This window comes from Lytechinus variegatus, chromosome 4 (assembly GCF_018143015.1).
Source record: "Lytechinus variegatus isolate NC3 chromosome 4, Lvar_3.0, whole genome shotgun sequence".
NCBI classification, from domain to species: Eukaryota; Metazoa; Echinodermata; class Echinoidea; order Temnopleuroida; family Toxopneustidae; genus Lytechinus; species Lytechinus variegatus.
Genome location: NC_054743.1, coordinates 15,288,136 through 15,300,042, shown reverse-complemented (window position 1 = coordinate 15,300,042; position 11,907 = coordinate 15,288,136). Strand labels below are relative to the sequence as shown.

The window sequence follows — 11,907 nt, the reverse complement described above, 5'->3', positions numbered from 1 at the left end:
ATGTTACGCGCACTGTGAATACTGATTAAAATACCACTATTCAATGATAACGCGAGCATGCGCACGTATGCAAGAGCTTAGGGGGGGGGGGCGTGGTGCTCATGCAATGAATAAATGGTTTCCATTTTGGTTCGGAAAGCGAAACTCGGTTTATGTTATTTTTTTTTTTTGGGGGGGGGGGGCTCTAAACTTCGGTAAATGGTGTATATTGTCATTATAGCATACCGGTTTGTCTCTACTGCATGTGTGCAATATTTGTTCATAAGAAATTCCGTATACCTTTCATGAAGTATTTACGGGGTATTTACGCCATTGAAATTTTATGAGAGCCCTATACTTCATTTATCTACATGATCTAGGGGTGCATCGACGAGCATGCATGGGACAATATTAACTTTAATCTTTCAATCTGTTTCAAAATTTCTTTCAATATTGATTTACGCAGACCGTTTTCGGCTTGATTTTTTTTATTTTTGTTTAAAATAATTTCGAATCTTTTGGGATGTCTAGTTATAATAATCATATCCCCTCCCTCGTTTAATTGCACTTTGTGACATTATCAGATAGTTTTTTTTATTTTCTCTCTCTTACTAAAGTATTCGTCTTGTTTCATGACGAAATCATAATCCTCAGGGGTTTTCCTACGTCACCTTATTATTTACCAAATTACATCACAAAAATGAACTTTGGTATTGAGCACCAAACAGGCCTATAGGCTTGACTAGTTTGTGTACGCAGAGTGGGAGTATTATTGTTCTACATAATACTGCTACATGGTATTGAATAAATTATATTCCATTCAAATTGTTTAAACCGATGGAGTTTATTATAGCGGATATATTCAACCATACACTGTTAAATATAAATTAAAAAACGCTGTTTACTATATGTGAATCACACAATATAGTTGTTTAAAGGTCAAGTCCACCTCAGTAAAATGTTGATTTGAAACAATAATATAATATAAAGAAAAATCAGACAAGCACAATGCTGAAGATTTCATCAAAATCGGATGTAAAATAAGAAAGTTATGACATTTCAAAGTTTCGCTTATTTTAAACAAAATAGTTATATGAACGAGCCAGTTACATCCAAATGAGAGAGTTGATGATGTCACTCCCTCACTATTTCTTTTGTTTTTTATTGTTTGAATTATACGATATTTCAATTTTTACGAATTTGACGATTGGGACCTCCTTGCCTGAAGCACAAAATGTTAAAATAATGGAATTCCACGTGTTCAGGGAGGAATGAAACTTCATTTCACATGGCAAGGACGAGAAAATCAAAATATTTCATATTTCAAACAATTAAAAACAAAAGAAATAGTGAGTGAATGACATCATCGACTCTCTCATTTGGATGTAGCTGGCTCGTTCATATAACTGTTTTTGTGAAATTAAGCGAAACTTTAAAATGCCATAACTTTCTTATTTTACATCCGATTTTGATGAAATTTTCAGTGTTATGCTTGTTGCATTTTTCTCTTTTTATTCAAATCAAGTTTTTGTTGGGATGGACTTGTCCTTTCAATAGTGTAAACAAACAACCATGCTTAAATTATTGATAATCAAATATTTGAATTTAGACTTTATTGTTCCAGTAACACTTGTTTAATAAAAACTACTGTGTTATTCACATAGTAAACAGCATTGTTTAAATTATTCTTAATATTTTTTATTACTCCTTCATCCCTTTAATTTTTCGCGTATGCTACACTGAAATGGGAATGAGCAACTTAATTCTTGTTTGACAAAAAAAGGATTCTTGAAATTTCTTCGTTTGTCAAAAAAGTGTATTGAACGAACAATAATTCTATCTGTACAATGAACTTATGAATTCACACATGCCCATTCATGAACGCGTTCTCCATCTCCTGTATATTTAATGTACAAGATAGATCTTCTTATTCTGTCCGGTATTTCTAGAACCCCATATAGGCCTAAATGGTAAGATATGACCCTTTTATATTTGCAAAAAAATTCAGGTACAATGCATAACGGTTAAATGAGCCTGTTAAAAAGATCCTTTCCTGATATTTTTTTCCGGTTTATTGAACAGTTTTCTTTAGGCAAAATCGTTTTAGAATAAATTGTGTCCTAGTGTTGACTCAGCCCATCCTCCTCTTTCAACAGAAAGAAATGTAGCCATTTGTCAGAACCCCCCCCCCCTTTATTTATTTATAGAAATGTTTGCCCCTCTTGGCGATGTTTTCCAGGTACGTACACCACACGTTTAAGGGGGTCCTCCTTGAACAACTAGTTGATGTGAATAAAAGGAGAAAAAAAATCAAACGACCATAACGCTGAATATTTTCTCAAAATCGGAAGAGAAAAAAAAGGTTATATGCTTTGAACTTTTTCTTGATAAAAAAATTATGCACATTTGGTCTGCATACAAATGAGGTAATCGATGACGTCACCCATTTTTTATTCCTTATGTTTATGAAATTATTGAAATAGGAAATATATAAATTTTCCTCTTTGTAATAAACAAATAATATCCAAGTCCTTTGGAAGCGCATAGAAACATTATTCATAATTGTGATATGCACTATACAAGAACTGTTTATTATTATTATTATATTATGATAAATTGATTTATCCCTAAACGTGTTAAATTGCTTCTTGTAACATGGTGATTAATGAAGTCTATTTGTCAGATTTTCGAAAAAAAATTGATTGTGGAATTAAAAAAATGAATAAACTAACTAAAAAGAAATAGTGGCATCATATAACTTTTTTATCTTACATCCGAATTTGATGAAATTTTCAGCGTCATGTTTATTTCACTTTTCTCTTGTACTATGCACTCCTTTCTTTTCTCTCTCTCTCTCTCTCTCTCTACTTCTGCCATACTATCTCTATCTTACCTCTCTCTATCTTCCTGCTCTTTCTATTTCTGTGCAACTTTTATTGTAAATTAAGCATACCCAGTATTTTAACTTAATTAATTTTTTTGCATTTTTATTGTTGTTTGATGTTTTTAATGTATGACAGGACCGTGTTGAAAGATAGTGTATATTATCTGAATATGTTATCCTGTATAAAGATGTTTTAATAAATAAATAAATGAATAAATAAATAAATAAATAAATGAATTTAAATCAACTTTTGATTTGAGTGCATGGGCTTACCCTTTAAAAATCAGACTTTCCCAGGATGATGAGCCTTACATTTCATTCAAGTGATACGGGGAAAGTCACTGCATATTCATGGTAATGACTTATTTCAGTGCCATTCTCTTCCTTTCTATATACTTCCTTTGTTTCAGTTTTGATTCTGTTCGGGATACACCAGGGAGGTAGAGACAGCCTCCCTGCAATGCCCTGGACAGGCTGGATAGACCGATTAAGGACGCACACCACTGATATAGGATACGGCAATTTCGAGAATCCCCTTTAGACCCGTATATGACGTAATGGTTGGGAACAAAAATTATTCATATAAAATCAACGGTGCATATCTGAACAATTTTTTTCATATGGGCACAGTGAGGGATTATTACTGGATCTATTCAGTCCCATGAGAGAGCAGTAATTTGTCAATGCTGGATTTTATGGGAACTTATTATTAGTTGACCAAGAAAACCCTGTGAGCACTGTGACTGCATCCAACCAAGTTTGCATGTAGTCTTGGTTTGAGCCCCTGCATTATATAGCGCGTAAAAATGCTAAAAAACACCTTTTCATATCTTTAGCGTTTGAAGGATATTGGATGAACTACAAAACGATAAAGGTGTGGATGATGTCATTATTAAGACTTGTTTTTGGCGATTTTTTTTCAAATCTCATTTTAACACTGACTGATTAACCTAGCCGTAAAACATGAGTATATGGGGAAATAGTTAGTGGTGTGTGCCCCGAAAGCCCAATATATGGCGGTATACAGGGACGCTTTAACTATAGATGCAGGTAGGCAATCCCTCTCACTATTATTATCATGTAAATAGCAAAGAAATAAGAAAAGCGAACAAGACAATTTAGTAAAGGAAGAAGGAGAAGGAGGAGAAACAAGAGGAATAATAATGACAACAATAGCTATTTTGTATATAGCGCTTTTACCATAATGACCCAAAGCGCTTTGCAGCATATTATTACCCCGGTCATCGGATCCTGACATGCCCGCACACAATGTATGCACTTTCTCCACTCCCTGGGGAGCATTCCAACAAGAGTTACAAGACTCAATTGCTAGGCATACTACATAGGCTTTCACATCCTACCGGGTACCCATTTAACACCTGGGTCGAGAGTGGCAAAGTGTGGATTAACGCCTTGCCAAAGGATGCCATACCGCGGTGGGATTCGAACACACGACCCTCTGTTTTCAAGATGAGAGTCAGAACCACTACACCACGGCTCTTCCACAAATAATTGTGATAATAAAGAAGAAGAAGGAGGAGGAGGATAAGATGGAGAAGAAAAAAGACGGAATAAAAGAAAAGACAAGATAAAGGGAAGGCCAGGGGCAAAAAGAAAACAAAAATTCGGAATAACGTAATAGTTCTGGTAGTTCCGATGGTTGATCACAACATCAAAAATATACTACATAATACTATGGTCTAGTTTAAAGAGCACCCTCTTTAGTTTCATTGCTTCGCAGTCTAATGTTTTGCACAATCAAGAATAATAAAAACGAGGATCTAAGGGTACCTAAACACGTTTATTTCAATAGCATTTCCATCTTTCACTAAGAAAATATTTCTTTTATTGTAGGCCACATTTTCAAATGTCTTATTTTTTTTCATCTGTTCATCAGATATTTCTCTCAAAACAATTTTCCATATGAGTTTGATTATGGAAATAGGTGTTTAAGTGTTCATGAATAGGCCTACAGAAAATAAATTATGTGATATTATTTTCTAGTGATTGTGACTTATCACAAAAAGGCATCGTGAAATTTAGCAATTAACACGCTACAAATTATATAGATGTATATGATTTTTAGAACTTCGGGATAAGAATCCAAATTCAATTCATGTAGATTAAGAGTTGATGTGACTTTGATACGAGCATTTCAGATTAAACAAGGAAACTCTGTCAGAAGTGTTCACTGAGTTTAAAATCGTTGTGAAACCTTTCAAATAAACATTATGCTGATTTTGCACATTTCATTAGAGAATAAACTTTTGAAAAATTAATACCCCCAAAATCAGCTTCACATTCCAGTATGAATGAATTTAATGAATTCAGTTTGGAAGACGAGGTAACGTCAAACATCTCTAGGAAAAAAAACTATTGTTTCCGTCACGAACATGAACAATACTAAATGTACACCTATATAGACTTGCTACATCATCAAATTATTTTCAGCCAAGCTGAACAACATAACATATTATTGGTCTTCTTTCCAAAGGGAAGCATATGACAGTAAAATTAATGTGAAATGAAGCCACAAAGCAGAAAAAATGACAACTCGCAAGCGAAATGTCGTGTGTTTTGTCCAACGTGCTATAAAATACGTATTGGATGCATGTAAAAATATAAAAAAACATGGGCGATGATGCCGCCCCCCCCCGAATTTCGAATTTTGTAGCGGTTTATATATGGATGAGGGTCATCTCCCTCCACCCCATTGAGATACAAAATCACCAAATATTTGCTACCATTGCTTTTTATAGTTGAAGTAAACATAAATTTGAATTAAGTCCAAAACAACATTTAATAGAGGAATATTCCAGCAGGAGCAGGGCCAAAATAAAGTGTGAAATGTGGGGATGATATTTTTTTTTCTTTTAAGCATAATTATCTTTAGTTCAGGTACCCCCCCCCCAAAAAAAAGTCCATGTCACAGTTCCAATACAATTATTAATGCATGCGCCCTCAAACGGTTATTGTGTGAAAGATATAAACTACAAATTAGTTTTATGAGATAAATTTTCCGATTTTGACGTACAAAATTTATTCCATCTAGTGCCTAATTTAAATAAAATATGGGTATTTACATGTATATAAAACCCTTCTCAAGCATGGAATTGGCTGAACAATTGAGGATTGTCAATAGCTTTCTAATATCAAATAACTTAATCTGTAAAATAAGTGCTCAAATTGCTTTTTAAATAAAATATAAAAACATTACTGAGAGAGATGCTAAATCCAAACTCTAAAAGCTGAAAGGAAAAAATGACGGATGGAAGAAAAATGACAAATTTAAATTCAAACGGCTTAAAACACATTCAGTGACCGGTGCTCTTTTTGCAATAATTTAATATTATTATGATACTCGAGTCTATAAGTAACATTACCGCCCCTTTATCAAGAAAGACGGGCTTTATTTTACTGCAAATATTGATCAGCGATTGTCACTTTTAATCATTGACAGATCGATGTTCATTTAATTGATTTTCAAATTTCATTAACCATTGGTCTTCATAGAATGACAGCTCATAATTGTAACTCTTTCACGTGTGTCATGACCTCCGGGTGAAGAGAAAATGTTTCATCATGTTGCTATTTAAACTATTTCAGTTATTTTTTTGTTGTTGTGGTGATATCATAGAATTGCGTTATATTGTTTTACGGGTTTTGAAAATTCTTGAGGAGGAGAGGACAGAGGAAGGGAGGACCGAGGGAGAATTTTGCATTTTTTCTATCTGTCTATACTCCTTCTCTCACCAGACCCACTACCCCTCCCCATGCTTCTCCTCTTTCAACATTGTATGCCGTAGCCTATAATATATTCTAACGAATGAGGTAGTTTTCATAATTTTACGTCATAAATTCAGCAACGATTATGAAACGTACTTTCATAGTAATTCATATCATGTTGTCTGGTGCATGAGAAATGTGTCGTCATCATCATCGTCATCATCATCATCATGATTCATCATCATCATCAATTCATCATTATTATCATCACCATCACAATCATCATGACCACCAGGCCTATTATCATCATCATCATTATCTTCTTCTTATTATTATTATGGTACAAATCTGGCTGGTGTGAAGTGCACTGTCTTATTGTTTTAATGTCAAACTGTCAGTCTTTATCATATAATGTCGGCCACAATTATCACGGGATAAGATCTTGAAGGATAAGACCATGGTGAAAATACTATACGATCAGATAATAAAGTAATATTAGAACAACAAAACAATGACAATTTCATCAAAACTTTCAAGGAATAAAAGTTATGACATTTTTACATTTTGCATTATTTTGGTGAAACAGTAATTCTACGCATCAATATCCAATGACAACATTAAATAACTTACTTTGTTCGCAAAATGGTTGCGAAATTTAAAATACAATAACTTCGTTATTTCTTCAATCACCACCGACATACATTAAACATAACAAATACAGAAATGCCTTGCAAAATACAATTTGTAATATAAAAAAAATTATCAAATCGGACAAGGAGTAAAGGTTGACATCTTTATATTTTGCATTAGTTTGGTAATTTAATAACAGTAATCATGGTAATGCGTGTTTTCATAAAAAATAAAGTGCAATGAGCGATCTTGCATTAATATAAAATCATATTTATTTAATTTTTCCTCCAAGAATGTAAAAAATAGGATTAGCTGCTAATTGAATGCCAAAAGATAATTGTTCATGTAGCTATTTTTGTAACAAGAGAGATAATGCTGTTATAAAATGATTATATGATTTAATGTAATAGAGTATGGAAATATAAGTTGAGGACTTGACATCATCAACCCACCTACTGCATTCATAACCACACTGAATAACTTAAAGGCCCATTCTGAAGTCGGGTTTAATTTAAACTCTGGTTCGAAGTTGTGGTTCAAGTATGGATAGCCAATAGTGGCATAAATCTCTAGTAGAATTTCAATGTATGAGCTCATTTTTTATCAAATCATTCTTCACTGTTTCGGAAGGATAAATATGATAGCTTTCTTCACCATTCACGAGTTAGAAAAGAACAAAGTAAATACGCGACATTACAATGCAAGGAAAATTTTGACATTTTTTGACTCTCCATAATTTTAGCACAGAGTTAGACCATGGTGTCAGTTACTAATACTTGCTAAAGTTTAAAATAAAAACCAATAACTTCGTTATTTTTTTTCTCACTTTAATGACGTTTTCAGCGTTCGCCTTTTTATTGAGATATCATTTTTAAGCAGCATGGAGTAGGGGCCTACCCCTTCAGTCACCATCGACATACATTAAACATATAGTGTTAAATTATATATGAATTTACATTACATGAATATCTATAAATTACATCCAATCATATAAATACATGCTTAAATAGCATGAATAAGTTGCAATAAATGCATTTTAATTCATATTGAAGCATAATGATTATAATGGTTATCCGAGTATGCTTTAAACCATGTATTTCTTTGTATATATGTAGGCTTATAGGTAATAAAATTCCTATAAAGTTAGTTTAAACTTTTCCAATCTGACTAGTCTAAAAATCTACAGCGTTGAACATAATAAAGGAATTTTCAACCCTTTGTTTGAATACTGAATAATATAATTGCAATATTCTTGAAATATATATTACTGCATGTGATTATATCATTTTCGTTGTCCTTTTCACGCACCAACATTGCAGAATGTCATATTGCAAAATCCAATCTTGATTACAAAGATAATAGATAGTTCACTAATCCAAATATCTAATGGCGCAAATATTATCTGGGGCTCGATCCCTAAACCTGCGAAACCTTGGACATCCTTCGAAGCTCTATTTGGAACCCGACGTCGAGATGGTCATCGAGATGACATTCTGTGTCAGAGTGAATTGGCAGAGATACGGACTCTCTCCTTTGCCCTTCTATCAATGTGAGACTGACATAGTTGGTCGTATGTCCTACCCTAAAAGAAAAACAAACAGAAAAGATTCTTTGAATAGGACTATAAAGTTGAGGTTCTAGTTCTAAAATAACACGAAACAACAATATTTTTCTCTTCTGTTTAACACAAAAATATCGCAAAATTCTTTTTCGATGAAAATGAGGTGAATGTTTGCTTGACATAATGTATTAGAAATAAATGTAACATTGGAAAAATAGAAATCCACATAAAGCAATGTTTGTAAAATAACGTGATTGAGAAAATTGGTGAGACAAACAACAAATTGACTATTAGGTACGGAGCTTTGGCCCGAAAAAACGGGCAAAAACATCGACCTAAATAAATTGAATTCGCATATCTAGTATGCAAAAGAATAGTATATGCCAAACATTCAAGAAAATTCCATGATGAAAATAATTTTTACAAATCTCTCTTTTTTATCCTACACCAGTTAATAGGGCAGAAGCCTTAAATCATCTATTTCTCCAGCTTCACTTTGAAATATTTCCCACAAACATTAATGATGCGTCATGAAAATTATTAGTTTTGTTACAATCTATTAAATGCCAAATAATAATAATAAAAAAAACAGGTAAAGCGTATCGTATAGTTCATTCACCGGACGGGTGCAAATGTTTATTTCTTTTTCTATGTAAAATATTTCTTATGTGCACCGCAATACACAGCAAAAACTGTGGTGTTAACCGGTGTACATAGAGGACCACACCAGTTATTTTACACCGGTGTTAAATTGGTGGTGTTAGTTTCACACCTATTATTACAACACCTTTTGTTGTTACATTTACACTCTTTGGTGTTACTTTTAATCTCTAGGGTGTAATTTTAACACCTCAGGGTGTGGTCCTCTATTAACACCAATTGGTGTCAGTTTTAACACCGCAGTTTTTACAGTGCACAAGTTTTTCATAGATGTAGGTACCCGTATCTAATTTTCCCAGTTTCAACTTAATCATTTTTCCATTCTCTTTTCGTGGAAGTGAAAACCCTTTCGTTTCCTTGTGACGTAGATGCAAATGTACTATATTAATCACTGAAATTAAACAGGCATATAATGAACAAGGTTTATGAATGATATCAAGTAGCTAGTAAAGCTTGTAACAGCCTCGACAATCCTACAAAGATTTCAATGTCCTGTTGATAATTGTTTTGGTTTTGATAGGCCAAAGGCATGAAAAGACAATTTTTTAATACATGTATATCAAATACATGAATAAGGATCTGCATATACCAATTGTTTTATAGAGTCCGGGTATAGAGTAGACATTAGGAAATCGAATATTTCATCCCCATTTAACAAGTACTTTTTTTTCTCTCCATTTTTTGTTTTGTTTGGTGGTCATTTATTTATATAGGGTGGGGCAATTACTTCTAAGTAGTTGACCTTCACTTTCACTTGGTTCAATGTCCCTCGCTATATCTCATTACCTTTGTCAAGGTCTATGCTTGAAATACTAACTTGAACTTTTTTGTTGGCAGAAATTATAAGTAGACCTCCCCCCCCCCATCCGATCAACCATGGACCTGCCGCCCCTGCGTATCCTGACACACAGATTAAAGATAGTCGTGCTTTTCTTACCTTGTGGAGATGTCACTCTCCTCTTCATCCGAGACTTCTTTAAGTTCCATATCTTGTGTTTCATCTGCCTGCAGATGTGGTGCAGTCTCTGACTCAGTGTGTCCCTTCTCACTATCCTCCATATTCTTCATGTTCTTCACCACTTGGTATTGACAACCTTTCAGTTCTTCCCCTTCAATGGACAACACCTTGACAGGAGCTTCTCCTAGATGGTAGACGCAGTAGTTCCGAAGACACAGGTAACAAGCAATTGCCACAAAGACCGTCAGTAACCCCAATATGAGCATCCACTGGTGGTTGTTGCCCGACGATGACGGCGATGACGATGAACGTGGTCTGGTGAGCATGACCGTGCCGGCGACAACCAGTGCGATCCCGACGATGCTGAAGAAGATAGATACGACGAAGCAACTCCTGAGGCAAGGCCCTTGAAGAATTTCTCGCTTCATTTTGTCACTTTTGGGCAAGATTGGGGGACGTGAGAGACAATGAGGAGGCTTCTTCTGTGCTTTTCTGATGATAGGTGATTTGGACACCTTGCTCTTGGCCTTTGTTCGATTCAAGTATACCTGTGTGTCGGCATGCCCAAGGATGATGCCAATTGCTTTGTCATCATCAAGTATTCGAGGTTCGTACATTGTTTTGATAAAGAGATTTTTAAGATTTATCTTAAGAATGATCCATTCTGGCTAAGTCATCAGAACGACACGTTCTGAAAAGTGGGACTCAATAACCGGCTTGGCGGGAAACTTCGCTTTTTCCAATGTCGTGTGTATATATTTTTAAAGTGATTGTTGCAAGAAAAACAAATGTTTCAGTTGATGTTTATTTGGTGCGAAGGCGCATCCCACGCAACCCAAACATTTTCTTTCTTTCTTGCAATATCTATTTCAATCAAGTTTCTTCCAGGGTTTTCCCAAATCAGACAGTATAAAATCAAGGTGAGTTTGTCGTCCAGGCTCATGAGAAAAAGAAAAATATAACAGATTCTTTTTGCCAAAGTCAAACGGTCCTCGCAGACGACGAAACAAAAATCAATGAAGCCTTGTAAGTTGTGAAGTGCTTGAATATTTGCGTACAGTTTACTCTTATTATTTTGGAGAGTTATTTTGAAAATGCCGTCATATTATGAATGCATCTGATAATGAAACATTATTGAAGTTTATCAGAAACTATATACGCGTTGATGGTTGATGACACGTATTCATGCACACCATAATGGAGAAAGAATTGACAATAAATGTCCTGTATTTCTGCTCACGTCACATGTTTCGAGGAAAAAAAATCATAAGAAACCTCCATAATGCAAATAAAATGGGCTAAATAGTTCTTGAGACGAGGCCTCCAAAGCATTTCCGAAATGTTTGAAGCATTTTACCGCCCTTGGATTCGTTATTTGAGGGGCGCTTCTTCTTCATATTTTTTGGCTGCACTTTGGTCGTTGGTTGATGTTTTTTGTTCTTCTTTGGTCGATTTAAGTATTCTTGAGTATCGGCATGCCCAAGAATGATGCCAATCACGGTATCATCA

At 34.4% G+C, this 11,907-nt stretch overlaps 1 protein-coding gene across 1 annotated transcript; it reads right to left on the bottom strand.

Annotated features, from left to right (window-relative positions):
* Positions 1-8,635: 8,635 nt before the first annotated feature.
* LOC121412824 lies at positions 8,636-11,518 on the bottom strand. Its single transcript, XM_041605586.1, has 2 exons — positions 10,378-11,518; positions 8,636-8,801 (listed from the first exon to the last, which is right to left on the bottom strand). The coding sequence occupies exons 1-2, from the start codon at positions 11,013-11,015 to the stop codon at positions 8,636-8,638; spliced, it is 804 nt and encodes a 267-aa protein (XP_041461520.1). The 5' UTR covers positions 11,016-11,518.
* Between the last annotated feature and the right edge of the window lie 389 nt (positions 11,519-11,907).

Coding starts and splice junctions, on each gene's coding strand:
- LOC121412824 (XM_041605586.1), bottom strand. CDS start 11,015: ATGTACGAACCTCGAATACTTGATGATGACAAAGCAATTGGCATCATC. Junction 8,802..10,377: donor GAGAGTGACATCTCCACAAG/GTAAGAAAAGCA, acceptor TTTTTCTTTTAG/GGTAGGACATACGACCAACT.